Source organism: Molothrus ater, chromosome 8 (genome assembly GCF_012460135.2).
Source record: "Molothrus ater isolate BHLD 08-10-18 breed brown headed cowbird chromosome 8, BPBGC_Mater_1.1, whole genome shotgun sequence".
Lineage (NCBI taxonomy): Eukaryota > Metazoa > Chordata > Aves > Passeriformes > Icteridae > Molothrus > Molothrus ater.
This window is the reverse complement of record NC_050485.2, coordinates 8,123,572-8,139,149: the sequence shown is the minus strand read 5'-3', so window position 1 is coordinate 8,139,149 and position 15,578 is coordinate 8,123,572. Positions and strand designations below refer to the sequence as shown.

The 15,578-nt window shown below is 40.2% G+C and overlaps 1 protein-coding gene across 5 annotated transcripts in view; it reads left to right on the top strand.

The window, feature by feature from the left end:
* GBF1 (golgi brefeldin A resistant guanine nucleotide exchange factor 1) overlaps positions 1-15,578 on the top strand; it is a 98,469-nt gene that overhangs the window by 59,617 nt on the left and 23,274 nt on the right. For 2 of the 5 annotated variants that reach the window (XM_054515670.1, XM_054515669.1), the window contains exons 5-17: positions 1,022-1,140; positions 1,760-1,868; positions 2,230-2,290; positions 4,036-4,090; positions 5,524-5,598; positions 6,948-6,983; positions 10,701-10,836; positions 12,091-12,320; positions 12,832-13,000; positions 13,177-13,388; positions 14,024-14,122; positions 14,517-14,711; positions 15,030-15,216. In XM_054515670.1, the coding sequence (XP_054371645.1) occupies positions 1,022-1,140; positions 1,760-1,868; positions 2,230-2,290; positions 4,036-4,090; positions 5,524-5,598; positions 6,948-6,983; positions 10,701-10,836; positions 12,091-12,320; positions 12,832-13,000; positions 13,177-13,388; positions 14,024-14,122; positions 14,517-14,711; positions 15,030-15,216 (1,683 nt within the window). The remainder of the gene's footprint in view (positions 1-1,021; positions 1,141-1,759; positions 1,869-2,229; positions 2,291-4,035; positions 4,091-5,523; positions 5,599-6,947; positions 6,984-10,700; positions 10,837-12,090; positions 12,321-12,831; positions 13,001-13,176; positions 13,389-14,023; positions 14,123-14,516; positions 14,712-15,029; positions 15,217-15,578) is intronic. The other 3 variants (XM_036385996.2, XM_036385995.2, XM_036385993.2) reach the window with 2 other exon arrangements.

The following is a 15,578-nucleotide window of genomic DNA, read 5'->3' as shown; positions in this document are numbered from 1 at the left end:
TAAGGGCAGCTTTCTTTGACACCAAGGGCTTATAGTCCTTCCTAGATGTGAACGTTACTGGAGTCAAAGAGGGAATCTGCAAAGCTTCTCTGCAAAGCTTAAAAGGTCTTGCTTGGTTTCTCTGTCAGCATCATTGTTGCTGGACTTCAGGAGGCCCCATTGCCAATTAATGAGGTATTAAGCAATGTTTAGGTTGTCTCCTTTCTTTCCTAATGACTGTTTAGGTAGAAGGGTATCAAGATTCTTGCCCAGTGCCATATTGTCTAAGTGAGAATGAAATCAAAGCCAGAGGCAGCTTTTCTGAAGCCACTGTAATGTAGCATGAGATACAGTTACTGGCAACAATCTCATCCTAAACATTCTCTCAACTGCACCATTGTTTGTAGCTGCAAAAGACTGAAATGGAGAGAAGGAGCCTTGATGAATGATTGGAGTGGGAGGCCTGCAATTCTGATATCTAAACTGTGATTGTGTCTGTCTGCTGTTTTCTCTGGGGAAAGCTGCTGGTCTGTTCCTTCCCAGCTCTCGTTCCTTGAGAGGGATGTAGAACAAGAGACAATTTTCCCTTCTCAATTTAGTGGAACCTGTTTGGCATTTTCTTCTCATGAGAGTAAATTTTAGGTCCCCTATATTTAAGAGCTATTTTTTCTTTATTCCCAAGGAGAACCTGAATGCATTTAATAGCTGATTGTGCTGTATTGTAGGGAACAGGACACAGTCTTAGAAGTTAACTTCTAAAACATAGAGAACCGGTAACAACAGAATCGTAATTATTTTCTTTGTTAAATTATATTTTTTTTTTGCAAATGTAAGTAGATTCTTGATACATCTTTCTGAAAGCTCCTAGTTATAAAGCCTTTCTATTAATGGGAGGTGAGTTATGTTCTTGTCAGGTCAGCTCAGTGCAAGTCACATAAATTGAGAAAGCTGAATACACAATATCTCTATGTAGATGTCTCCCCACAGAGGTGGTAGACTGTAGATGGCTGTTCTGTGACACATCTCTTACTCTGTTACTCAGATCCCAGCCATGAGGGCACAGCAGAGGGGATGGAGAACATGGCAGATGCTGTCACCCATGCTCGATTTGTGGGCACAGATCATGCAAGCGATGAGGTTGTCTTGATGAAAATCCTACAGGTAAGATGAGAGAAATGGTAATTACCATAATGGTTGCTGCCTGTTGTGGAACATATCCTGTTACATAGAGATGAAGAGGAGGAAGCAATGTTTTGACTCTGCAGGAGCTTAGTGACAGACTTTATTTTTAAACAAATGGCTCTTATACCTGTAGTAAAAGCTTTCCAAATGAAAATAGTTAAAAGCCTAAAATAAATTATTTTAAAATTATGGGCTTGATAATGTGGTAGTGTTGGTAATCCTACCTTCTGCATGGTCTGTGTTGGGGGAGTTAATTAAGAATATGGAGCTCTCAGACTTATTTTTGAGAGAAGTTTTTTGTAGAGTCAAAACTATGGACTGTATACCTCTTTGGTCTGTGTACTTCTGAGCAGATAACTAGCTCCTGAATTTAAATATTGGGTAGCATGCAGTGTATCAGACCCCTTTTAGAAGTGGGACAGATCATTCTTGTCTCATAATTGGCTTCTTGAGCACAGTGTTCAGTTTGAAATTACTCCAGGAGAAGCCTCCTTAGGTTTTCTGCGCATGACAGTCTTTCTTGAGGAAACCAGCCTCCTCTTGGGAATGCATGCAAGTATCATTGCAGAGTGGTACATGTGGGTGCTGTTCTTCGCAGGTGTTGAGGACGTTGCTGCTCACCCCAGTGGGAGCCCACCTCACCAATGAGTCAGTGTGTGAGATCATGCAGTCCTGCTTCCGCATATGCTTCGAAATGAGGCTCAGTGGTAGGTTTGCTCATCCTTCTGCCATCAAGAAACTGATCAGGTTTCCTCAGCATTAACTAGTTCTGTTGTAGAGCATGCATCCATGGAAAGCTGCTGAGCTTTATATTATTGTGTCTTTCTACAACTTCATGGAAGATTTGTTGGGTGTTCGCTGTACGAGTTTGGGCTGCTGTGTTCCCCAGCTGTGTAGCGCCACCGTGTGATGCCGCGACCGTTTGCAGTAACGCCGGGTTGGAGCTGGTTTTAATAAATTTGCCGTAATCTCTGTAAACAAGACTCGGAGGGGAGTCTGCTTGAAGAAGCCTCTTGATAATATCACACTGAGTAATGACACCTGTGTTATTTGTTTTTGTCTTCGCAGAGTTATTGAGAAAATCTGCAGAGCACACTCTGGTCGACATGGTGCAGCTGCTCTTCACAAGGTAAACCTGCTTGTGTTTGCCTCAGCATTGCCGAGATGGCCCTCTAAGGACAGAAAGATTCCACACTTCCACTTAAGGGCCCTCAGAAAAATCATCCAAAATGGTCATTATTTAGAGGTGGAAGGGGATGAAGGATTTGGCACTTTTCTCTAGGGCCGACCCTGTCAGACTGCAGGGAGACAGAGGTAGGGATGGTTGCCTGGTTTAAGGTGTCCTTTGAGGAGAGATGGACAGCCAAGTAATGAAGAGCTTTAGGATAGAGAACCAGTTTCAGGACAGAGAATGCAAACTTCACTGGAAAAAAGGTGCTCTAAAAAAATATAGCTCTCTTTAGCAGAGAGAACAAAAATGGTGTTGAATACTCACACACTGATTTTTAGCTGAGAGCTTTGACCTCACACATCAAAGAACATTTAAAACACTTGAAATCACGTGTCTTGGACAAATGTTCTTCCCTTTTCAGCACCCTTCAGGTAATTAAGATGACTTCTTTAAAACTCAAGTAAGTTAATTAACTTCAAAACTGTTTCTCCAAATAGTGAAGTAATCGTAGACTTTCTCTGGGTATTGTAAAAAGGAAATTTTTACAGGTACATATATACTTTTAGTAGAAAAATATTTTGGTGAAACTGACAGCTTATGAAACACAGTTGCATCATATTTTTTTTCCCATTGTCACACAGTTCCAATGAGATCTCAGTTTTCTTCTCCTCTGTGGGTCCTGCATCGTGCACTAGATGAATGTTGAATGTTGAATGTTCTGCAAAGGCAGAATCAGTCTCTTCAAAGAGCAGAAACCACATTACTTTTTCTCCAAATGCATATGTGAATTTTACTCGGTGCTTTTTCATTACTTACTCTGTAATCGTCTCCTCTGTCCTTCTTGATAAGGCTCAGAGACACCATCACCATCTGTGCCTGTGGACATTGGGATAGAGTTGCAAAGCAGAGGCAGCAACTGCAAGGGTGATTTGGCCATCTTGCTTTCCCGAAAAGTGAAACAGCCAAAGCTGTGCTCTTAAGACTTTTACATCCTCATCAAGTAAAGACAGAACTGTAGTAAAGAAACAGTAAAGAAGAGAGAGCAGGGTGTGTGGAATTGTAGAGCTGTACGTGCTGTCGTTTGGTAGCACAGGTGAGAGCAGCCTACCTCATTCTGAGATGAGAACTGCTTATCTCCAAAGATTCAGCTTAATGTACATCTGCTGCCCTCCACAGTTGTGTTTATATGATGCTGAACAGAGGATAACTGCTGGGGTTTCTACAAATTCAAAGAGAAGAATTGCCATGACTAGTAATAAATAACATGTACACTGCAAGAGTCCTGGTGTGGATGACACTGATTCAGCAGCGGTTTCTAGCAGCATCACAGAAACCTGTTTTGAACAAATGTAAATAGTCCACTGCTGAAAACATACACTGAAGGAAAATAAATGGTCTTTACATGGCAGGAAAATCAATATAGAAAAACAGCCATTAGCAGTAATAGTGTGCAAAGCACCTCTCACATCTATACTTGTGTGAGTTCTTTCCCTTGGCAGATTTTGGCAGGAAAAGAAATTAGTAGAGTCTCTCTCTTTGTGAAGAAAACCTAATATGGGTTTCTTCACAAAGAGGCTCGTATACCTGTGGTAAACCTGTGGGAGTTAGTATCTGCAGCATAACTGGAAAGACCAGCCTGTTTCTTTCCCCTTCTTGTTAATCCATATAAGCTTATGTATTTTGGCTTGCTCTTTGTATTTCAGGTTGCCTCAGTTTAAAGAAGAGCCTAAAAGCTACATGGGAACGAACATGAAGAAGGTAAGACCCAGCACCTGTGTTGACTGTTCTGCTCCTGTCTTTGGCTTGCGCTCATTTCTATTTTGCTTGCTTTCACACTTGTATTTCTTCGTTTCCACAAGTCCCAGTTCACTGAAAGAGCATGTTTAACTGCATAAATGGACATAGGTTCATTAATTCTATGGGATTAAGTCCAGATAGTCCAGTGACAAGTCTTTTTAATGATACTGCTGCCTAAGTGAGACAGTCTGGATTCTGGGAACAGGCCATCAATGCTGTGGGCTAGAAAACCCCAGCAAGTTCTGGGACCTGATGGTGTCATTGTCTGGTTATCTGCTGTCTTCTGCTCTCTCTCCAGCTTCTTTTAATCATTCTTCATTCACTACAGGTCCAATACTGAGCTCTTGGGATGTATTTTTGTCCAGTTCCTCCTGTATGGGAGGGAAACTTTTTGAGGCTGGTGAAACAGCATGAAAGCATGAAATTGGCTTTTGTAGAAAAAACTTTGGTGACTTATAGAAGGGACAGCATTCTGTGGTGAGCACCTTAGTTCACATGATCAGTGCCATCTCTATTAGCAGCTAAATCAAAGTAGATTTTTCTTTATCTCCCTTTTCCTAAATGTACAGTTTTCTGAGGGTAGAAGTTCTGGATTTGTTTAACACTACCATCTTGATAAATACAGTGAGGTTTTTAGTAGCTGGAATCTGTATTTCAAAAAACATTATGTGACCTTATATGATTATTAATGTAGTAATTTCTTATTGAGGAGAGGGCCTATTGAAGAACCCCATATATACTTCTATATTCTTTATATTCCATATGAAGAATGTCAATAAAGTTTGTCTGATTCTGCTGTTGAGAGCCACAGGATTGGCAAAAGTGCTAGAGAAGAAATAACCACCTTTCAACTTAACACTGAATATACAGTTTATAGCTTCCACTCTGTTATTTTGGTAGGTTGAGAAAAGGGACAGCATAGGGTAAGCATACATTTCAGAGCCATTATAGAACTGTTTTGAGAGACTGAATGCTTGGTTGTAGGAGTCTGAAACCTAATAAGGCTTAGGGCTTTACTTCTTGTATGGTAAACCAATGAGTGCTTGTTTCCCTTGCTGTGGAGAAGTCACAGGGTTTGTGATGATGGTAGGCTGGTGCACAGAAAGCTAAAAGAGATCAAGCTCATGTCCTGCAGGAGCCAGGCTTTGTTGGTCTGTGTACAGGTGTGAAGGGAGGGTGACTGAATTGAGGAAGGCTGCCCTTCCCAAGTGATGGCTGCTCTCATCTCGGTTAAGAGATGCTCTGTCTTGTGTCTGCTCTGTGCAGTTACCCTGTACTGTCTCTTTGCTGTGCATGCCAGGAGTGTGCCCTGCAGCCTTGCTCTCTGCCAGGTTATTCTTCTCTTTGGGTTTATTTTGCTTTGTTTAAACCATGCATTTGCCTATCTTTCACAGATTTCTTCAGGTCTCCTCAACAAACTGGAGCTAAGTAGTGGGGAACAGCCCAAAGCCCTGAACCAGTTAGAGAGGGTATTGATCTTTAAGAACCTGAAGGTTGCTCTCTCCCTTCTCTCCTCTTACATTACTCCCCTCTTCCTTCTCTTGTAAACACCACCCCAGAGAATAGTTATGTTGTGTGCAGCAAATCTCCCTCCACTCATTTGACACAGCATGGCTTTTGGAGACAGTGCATGCCGTGGTTGCTTTGCAGTGTTGTGGCTGCAGATGGGGCAGGCTTGGGAGGCAGAGACCCTTGTTTTACTGCAGCATTCACTGTCTTGGTGAGTGCCACCTCAGACACCATCACAGCATCCTCTGGAGGAAGGGAGTGGGAGGGCCTGGGTAAGACTTCACTGTGAAAACTTGAAAAAAGGAAACTTAAAAAGTGTAGATTTGTCTCTGAAGTGTTGTGTGTCTTGCCTGTTGATCTTAATTATAGACATAGCTCCTCCATATACCTGAGGAGTCTTTTGACCCAGCATGCCTTAACATTTTTTTAGTCCAGGTGAATCTCTGAGCTTTGTTACTTGGTACAGGGCCACAGAGTTCAATGCTTTCTGAAGTTTTTTTGAAGGAGATTGCTGTGTATTTTCAACATCTTTTGTTCATGTTTCTACTGAAAATATGTGTCCTAGCACAGTATATGCTAATGGGGGATCAGTGGGGCCAAACTGATTTACAAAATGTGTTAGTCCCTGCTAATTCCCCTAGAAAATACTTCTAAGAAATACTGTAGGCATGCAGATGATTTGGTTTGGATCAAGCATAGTAGTCCTGAAAAACTAACTTAGAACAGTTCTCAGTTTTCCATGTTGGTTCATAAACTTAATGTAGCTTTAATTTTTGTCTTCTATTAATGTTACTTAGTCCAGACAGAGCTGAACAGAACATTTAGAAATGCCAGTCTTGTCCTGTGTCTAAGACAAAAATAGTTATATGAACGGGATAGTTTGAAAGGCTCAAGACTTGCAGATTTATGCAGAGTTACACAGAAAAAAAAAGACTAAGAAATGTTTCCCTTTGCAGTAGAAAGCATTCTAGCTAAACATTGGGTTCTGCTGTGGGAGTGAGGAGGAACATAAATCTCAATCTTCACAGATTTTTGGGGTGGCTTTTGTTCATAGTTGCCTAAGATGCATAAATGCATTCACCAAATAACCTTCATTAGTTGTTGCAGTACAGGCAGGTACGAAAATGAGATGACTGGATTGCCTTGGTGTCTCCAGGACTCGGACCGTGGACTGCGTTCTCTCTGCATGCTTCTGTGTCTTGAACGCTACTTGGTGTGCTGACCAGTTCCATGCTGCATTAGAATGAGCTCATGTTTTAGTGTAATCACTTTAATTACTAATCATTGGCCCCTGCCCTTTTCTCTTGAGGCTTACAGTATCTTATGGAAAAACAAACGAGTACAGGTAAGGTGGCTTGTAGAAAAATGAGATCTCATGGACCCTTTAAAAAGAATCTTGTAGTCTTACATTTTTCTTCACCTTCCTAAAACTTAGCTAGGGTTTTATTTCTAAAACCTCATCTATCAAAGGAACCATTTGGAGTCTTGTATTTTTTTTCTTCTGTAATTTTAAGGACATTTCTTTATTCAAAGGTAACACAGAAAAATGTAATTGAATCTGTACAGAATTCCAAGATGAACAAACAGTACCTCTGAGCTCCCTCTCTCATTTCTAAAGAATATTTTTTAAATACCAACACCAAATGGTTTTTACTGTCAAAAAAAAAACAAGCTTAATGTAGTCTCAAGGATGTTGATAATTAGAAAACTAATGTTACTCTAATATCACTGAGCATGGAAGAGGGAATGAGAGTTTTTAGATAATTTGTAAAATTCAGGATATGTTGATGGTCTATTAAATGCGATTCAACTGCTGCATTTAATCAAAGGCAATGTTAGGTTTAAAATATCAGTGTGTTAACATACCATGAAGCTTTCTAGAGAAACTGGGAAATGTCTTGGAATTGAAGGTAAAAACAAAATTTAGAAATAGTTCCTTTAGTTAAAGGCAAACTGTGCAAGTGTTTTTACATTTAACATTAAAAGCAAAGAGATGTGAGATTGTTACCTTTTAATTCAAAGAAAATCCAGAAGGAATGATGTTACTTTGCTGTCCTTTGATACATGTATTGTTTTAGAATTCCCAAAGTCAGTGTTTGTTTGTTAAAACAGCATTTAGCCTCCTGACACTGGTGAAATGTTTTTATTAAGCTTTTCTGTTCGCTTCTGCAAATTTTTAAAGCTGTGCAATAATTTTCTGCATTGAAGGAAAAGGAGATAGCAAAATATAAAGGAGGGAGGGCAAAATTATATTGGAAATAGTCCTATGTAGTCCTTCTAGGTAATTCTAATAAAAGGATGCCTGTTTTTGTAGAATGTGAAGATTGGATGGTATGAGATGAAAAAGATCTGCTGGGTAATCTCATCTCACTCCACCCATCCCTCTATTCCCTGCAAAAAAAAAAAAAACAAACAAACAAACAAAAAAAAAAAACCAAAAAAAACCACCCAAAAAACAAAAACCACAAAAAATGAAACCCACAAAAAACCACACCAACCAAAATACCAAAAAACACCATAACAAAAAAAACCACCTAAAAAGGTCAAATAAACTTAGCTTCTGGTCTAAATGATTTATAGTCTGATTAAATGTTTTGGAATCTTTAACGATAAGTAAGTCTTCTTGCTTGCCTGACTACACTGTTTCCCATCCATGTGAAGCTGTTGTGACTCAGTCTCTAAAAGATGGCACAGGTTCATTGAATGATTACAGATGGGCCTGTATCTTACGGCCCTCGAGATGCAACCTTGGAAGTTAAAACGGAACACAGGACAATCACAGAGGGTAGATTTTGTGTCTGAGGAAAAATGCTTTTTGAAAGGGCTAGTGTTGAATTGAGGTGGTATTTGGTGTTTTATGAAAGGGGAGATTAGAAACAGTAATTAAGTTGTGAAGTTGCATTGTCTGATAGAATGTTTCAAATGTTAGGTGTTTCTCAGGAGTGGCACATGCTTAGCCTGTATCAGTAATCTCAGCTCCGTTTTGCTGATTCAATTTTGCATCCTGCTGCAAGTAACTTTTAACCTGGCAAATAATGATAACTGGCTTTAGTAGCTAGAAGCAATGTCTGTTTTGAAATTGTGTGAAACAGACTTTTTTTGGTTTAACACATAATGCTTCCAGATTTCCTTCCTAATGAAAGTAGTTTGGTACAATGAACCACTAGTCTTCAGATGTTACTGTATAAGTTACTGAAAAATGAGAAAAAAAATACAGCTGTTTCTATAATAGCTGGTAGATAAAACTATATGGTCTAATTTGTAGCTTAAGCCTTTAATAATTGCAGCTTGGTGGTATTTAAGGCTCAGATTTTAGAAATTGGCAAGAATAAAAAATAAGACATATTTTATATAGCCCTATGAAGCAGGAATAAATAGGAAAGGTGAGAAAGCTGATAATTTTGATATGAAAGGTTTGTGATCCATAAGCATTGTAAAACATTTTGACATCTGCAAAATTTAGTTTTAGCTGTGTGCTTGTCATATAAGTATTTGCCAGAAGCTGTGATTTAGAAGATTCTTGCTGCAATCTTTGAAAGAAATAACAAAGAGCAAAGTAATTCTGAACCTATTAATCAGCACACTCAAGGAAACTGTAACATAGCTAAAACCTAGGGATTAGTCATCAAACAAATAAAACTTGTGGGGTGAAGAAAAGTTACACAAATGGTTTACTGCAGTGGGATATAACATTTTGACAAGCTTTGTTTAAATGGGAAGAAATACAGGCTGAGGCCATATACAGGAAGTTAGAATTCTACCTGGAAAATGGAAAGAGAAGGAAGAACAGTAGTGGAACCTACAAGATCTATTGGCTCTTAAGAGTAGTAGTAGCTGGACGGAGTTAAGTTGCAGAAAAAGGAAGAGACTAAAGAATATAGCTGTCTTCTACATAAGCTAAATCTGATGCTAGAGATATAAGAAAAAAGGAATATTTTAGCCCAGAATAAAATAACTGTCATAAATTTACAAAGAGGAATACTGAATAGGGCCTGGTACTGAAACTTGCTGAATGGTTTCCACAACATGCAAGATACCTGTTCAGTGCTTAATTTGCACTCAGACTGAGGAGGTGGCAGCATCAGAAAAGCTGCCTGCAGCTACTAAATGCAAGAGTACATGCAATCCTGCACTTGGAGGAAACTTATGTCATAAGGAACTGGTTTTCATGCTGGCCAGGGCCATTTGCCATGTGAGTAAATATCATACTGTTTTTCTGGAGTTCTAGAGCATTTCTGCATGCCTGAAATAGCAGTGCTGTGCAGCAAGTGCTGCACAGTCTGCCCTGCTCCTGGTTTTGTTCTTCTTTTCCCAATCAAAGTTCTGTGTACAAACTAGAAGAAGAATCTTGGTCAACAAAGATATCAAGAGTTAAGGTTCGGTTTAGAAGAGAAGTAATGACAGAAGGCAGATGAAAGGAGAAAGGTTTTTTTCTAAATTGCTAAGGTAGTATTTGCAGTGTAACATGCACCAGTAGCAAGTGAAGTGTTAGAAATACTTGTTAATAGTGAGCACAGAGGAATGTGAGCATGGCATTGCTACGAAGATGAAAAGTGAATTGAGGCAAGAGGTCAGTGACAGAGCTGCAGCATGCTTATGCTGCATTTCCAGCTTGATATATAGATGGTGACATTTTAGCTTCATGTCAAACTTGACTAATGCTTACTTAGATACTTTAATTGATACCCTTTGGAAGTCTAGGAGCTTTGGTAAAAGCAGAGATGCGTGAAATGTGTAGGTCTAAGAGAATTCTTTTTCCTAATTTAAAGTTGGGAGGTATTGATAGGGAATAGGGGGTGTTGTGATAATTGAACTGTTAAGTATATATTATAGCAGAGTCACTGAGTTAATTGTCCCTTGATTTAGGTGTGGAGTGTTGGCTAATGTGTGGGGAGTCAAGGGGTAGTTTGCATGATTTTGAGGGGCTGATTAATTTGTGTGATATATTTAAGTGCTACTGCCAGACTTTGAAGTTTTTGAGGTAGCCTTTGTGAGTTGGCTTGTGTAATCCATTATGCTATGTGGTTTTGCGGCACTGATATTAATGATTATTGGTTTTCAGTTGAAAATGAGAGCTGGAGGAATGAGTGAATCATCAAAATGGAAAAAGCAGAAGAGATCACCTAGACCTCCTCGACACGTAACTAAGGTCTCTCCTGGGACAGAGCCATCAGCAGGCAATGCTACTAATACTACAGGTAAGTTGAAATCTTTTTCAAGAGACCAGACAGCATCCATGCTAGAGCTTTTTTGAATCTATCTTTATTTAATTTCTCCTAATATATTATTTTGCATTAATTCTTTTCATAATAGTTCTCAGTTACTGTAGCAATAAAACATATCATAGCTTTTCAGGTCCAGGAGAAAGAGTTTTCAGGAAATGGAATGCATATTGATGAGAAAGGCATGGCCCTGCATGTAGTTTAACAGCATTTCTGTGCCTTCAGCATGCCTCATAGGGGTAGTTTGGACAAAACAAAATGGACACCTGGAGAAGTGGCTGAGATTAAGGACAGCCATGTGGTGCAGAGGAGTTGAAGGATGCAGCAGATAGAAGAGACTGAGAACAGGAACACTGACAAGAGGAGAGCCAAGGGCAACTAGTGACAGCACAAGGGGGCATCGTCCTAAGCTGCTCCAGGGGAGGCTTAGCTTGGACATAAGGAAGAATTTCTTCATAGAAGGGGTGATTAAACATTGAAATGGATTGCCCAGGGAGGTGATGCAGTCACCTTGAGGAGTTTTTGGAAAGACTGGATGTGGCACTAAACATGTGCCATGGTTTAGCTGACATGGTGGTGGTGGTGGGTCATAGGTTGGACTCGATGATCTCAGAGGTCTTTTCTAACCTAATTGATTCTGTGATTCCATAAGGAATACTTAGATTCTTGGAGCACTGTCTCATATTTAGAGACAGAATTTGGTAGAAATTCTTCACTGCTCGTATTTCAGATCCATTTGAATTGTAATGCAACTTCATTTGTTTAGAAAGAATTAAAGATATCGGTCCTGCTTTAGAATCAAGTCAAAATTCTTGCTCTGAAGGAATGATTGATTCTTGATGCAAGTATTTAAAGTGGTTGCATCATTGTATTAAAGAGTAAAGTATACCTTTTAGACTTTTCAGATTCCTTCTTATGTAAATGCTCTGCACCCTTTATCTAAGTATATGTTAGCTAATTTGCTGAGTCAGTTAGACCCGAACTATTGTGTTAAATTTGGAGAACTGCTAGTATCTCCAATGTTCATCTATCTAATTCATTAATACCTAGCAAGAGATGTCTTAGTTTATCTATGTTCTCACATTAGTGTGCTGCTGAGATTATTTGTAGTATTGTATTTGTTGAATTTATGAAGTAGCAATGAGAGAATTTGTTGTTGCTATGTTTAATGTATGAATTTGTGTTGAGGGACAGAGCAATACGAATCATTTTGCTTCTGTTTCTCATCAGCAAGCGGAGTTGCTTTCATAGATGGGCCTTCTCCCAGTTCTTCTGGGAGCTCAGAAAACGTTTCATCAGCGGTCAGCCCTGTTACAGACAGTGGATTAGAGTTGTCCTCACAGACAACATCCAAGGAAGACCTGACAGATTTGGACCAAGTTGCTTCTTTGGGACTTAATGCGGGAACACCTTCAAATGAGGCCAAAGTCACTGAAAATCAAAATCAGCCTGAACTCCAGGTACATGAATATAATTTGCAAAGAAAAGTTCCAACTATCAGCATGATCACTTCTCCCCACAACAGTAATGCTATTGAAAGGATCATAGAGCCACAGAGGACCTTTCAGAGCTGCAGAGATTTTGAATGGTAAAAATGCTAGGAAGGCTTAAACAAAAGTAGTGTGCTGAAGTTGTGTAGCATTTTAAAAAAATGAGCAAAATTTTTTACCTCAGAGGGAGTAAGAACTGATAGGTTATGGGAGTATTTTTGAGGTAAAGTCCTTAGTCTCACAACCCAGAGTTATATAAAGCAGATAAGAACTTGATGTAAGTGGAAGGATAAAGAGGATTGCAGCTTAGGTAGAGGCTCTCTTTTCTCTTAAATTTTGTTTTTATGGAACTCTTCCATTAGTGGCCTGTGTTGTTTTAATAGTTACAGATTACCTGCAAATAAATGAGACCTTTTTTTCACTTGTCTAGTGCTTAACTCTTCTTTTGCTTCTTTCATTCTCAAATGACATTTCAATGAAGAACGAAAGTCTGAGGGAGGAGAAGGTCCAGTCAGCTTCTGTCGAGTCTATCCCTGAGGTCCTAGAGGAGTGCACATCTGTAGCAGAACATTCTGACTCTGCCTCAGTTCACGACATGGACTATGTAAATCCCCGGGGAGTGCGTTTTACTCAGTCTTCCCAAAAAGAAGGTGAGAGGCGGGCAATGCTGCTGAAGCCCTGCTTCATTTCCACTGTTCTATTTCACTTCCTGCTAAGAGGCTGATAAGCTCCTGTTCCTTAGTGGGTCTGTAACAATTAAATTTTTAACACTTGCTAGGCACCGCAAAAAGCAAATTTAGATTGCTAATCTCTCCTTTTTCTTCAGGAGCAGCTCTAGTCCCATATGGGTTGCCATGTATCAGAGAACTGTTCCGCTTCCTCATCTCACTCACCAACCCCCATGACCGCCACAACTCCGAGGTGATGATCCACATGGGGCTGCAGCTGCTGACCGTGGCCCTGGAGTCTGCACCCATCGCAAACTGCCAGTCCCTGCTGGGGCTTGTGAAGGAGGAGCTGTGCCGGCACCTGTTTCAAGTGAGTCTGGCTTGTGCTCGCATGGAACATGGCACTGGGGAATCAGATAGGAATGTCCATCAGAGAGTGTATTGAAATTTAGTGTGATGAGCTTTGGCAGGTCTGCAAACAAGCTCTCTCCTGCACTGCAATGAGAGTTCTGAATTGCACCAAATGGTTGCAAAGCCAGAGAGGTTGTCGTGCTATTTCTTTTTCTGCAGACCAGGGCCAAGAAGGATGAGTGTGATTTGAATGAACTGTTACTGTGGGATAACACTGTGTTTTGACATAACTAGTTTTGTGGTAATTATGGATGCAAGTTATCAGCTTAGTAGTAGGCAGAACTTTTGGGGGATACCAAGCTATTAATCTCAGAGGCAGGTCTTCTCCCAAGTTCCTTCACCACTAAGAGTCTCTGGACTTGACAAAAGAGCCAAGTTGTAGTAGGTAAAATGTTACCACACACAGATGAGAATTAAGTATATTCATCCTCACTAGAAAAAGGGGGACCAGGAGGTTGAACAAGGGATTGTTTTTTAAAATGTCATAGATATGGGGGCAATGTGTGAAGCTTTGCTGGTTGAAAGTGATGCCTGCACTGCCCTAGTACTGCTACCTATAGCACATAATGACTTGCCTTTGTAATTCTTGTTCAGCTACTGAGTGTTGAACGGCTCAATCTGTATGCAGCCTCCCTCAGGGTGTGCTTTCTTCTCTTTGAGAGCATGAGAGAGCATCTGAAATTCCAGCTGGAGGTGAGTTTTTTGATATCACTGGGTGCCTCATAATAGTTTGCTGGCCTTCAGTTAAATGCATACATCTGAACAGTAAAATAGAGTCTAAGTGTCAAATTATGTTTATATAAATGACTCAGTGTTATGGGTAGGTTGTGTAGGCCTTTTTCTGTTGGAAAATCAAATCTCTTGGAGACTGGTGTACTGTGCTGCCTGCCTTCAGACTGGTTTTTTAGAACTGTAGATCCAGTAGAACTTGAAACCTTTTTACAGCCTCCTTCAGAATGAGCCATCATTAAAGATGGAATGTTATGGGGGAAGGTGAAGCTTAAATCTCCCTCTGCAGTCCTCAAAGCTATTCACTGTCCTGCTTTTTTTTCTTTCCTTAAACTGAGCTGCCCTGTGTTTCTGCCAGATGTATATCAAGAAGCTGATGGAAATAATCGCTGTGGAAAACCCAAAGATGCCCTATGAAATGAAGGAGATGGCTTTGGACGCCATCGTTCAGCTCTGGAGGATTCCCAGCTTTGTGACTGAGCTGTACATTAACTATGACTGCGACTACTACTGTGCCAACCTGTTCGAGGAGCTCACCAAGCTGCTCTCCAAGGTGCTGAACCCGGGCAGGGGCAGGGAGGGGCAGCCGGTGACTCAGGGCACAACTGAACAGTGGGAGCGCTCAAAGGGTCCAGGGGGAGTGCGCTGGAGAGATGAGGAAGGGCACTGAACATTGGGGATCAAAAGAGAAAAAGAGTAGTCATGATGCTTTAATAATATCGGAGCAAATAAGCTATTAAATACAAGCTAGACAGCTTAGAGTGTTCTGTTCTAGTTTTTTACCTTCCCCAAGTTGTGGGGGAAAACTTACTTGCCCTGTTATGGTGAGAGAGACGTGAAAGTTGACTAATACTTACATGTTATTTCCCAGAATGCCTTTCCAGTTTCTGGACAGCTGTATACTGTCCATCTGCTGTCTCTGGAAGCATTGCTGACAGTGATAGATAGCACTGAGGCACATTGCCAGGCCAAAGTGCTGAGTAACATACATCAACAAGAGAAGGAAGTTGTCAAACCCAGCCCAGAAACCGTCAACAGCACCAAAGAAACAAGTAACAGTAAGAACCCTTTCTTTGATATTTTAATATTAAGCTTAGTCTTGTGCTAAACTTGGAGATCTCATTTTGGTTGCTGACATAGTAAACTCCTTAAATGCATGTTTTCAGTCTTCCTGTCACACATTTTATAACTACACACCGATGTTAATAACCTTGCTATTTGTAAAATTTGCAGATATTAAAATTTGTCTTTCACAAAACTTTATATAAAGGCCATGTCAAGACTGGCAATCACACCAGAATGAGGGCATGGATTGGAATTCATGTACACAAAATACTGAGGATACTGCAAAGTCATGGTTACTAGAAGGTTCCTTCCTTTGAATAAGCACATGTTCAATTCAGAGTGATCAGCTCATTAT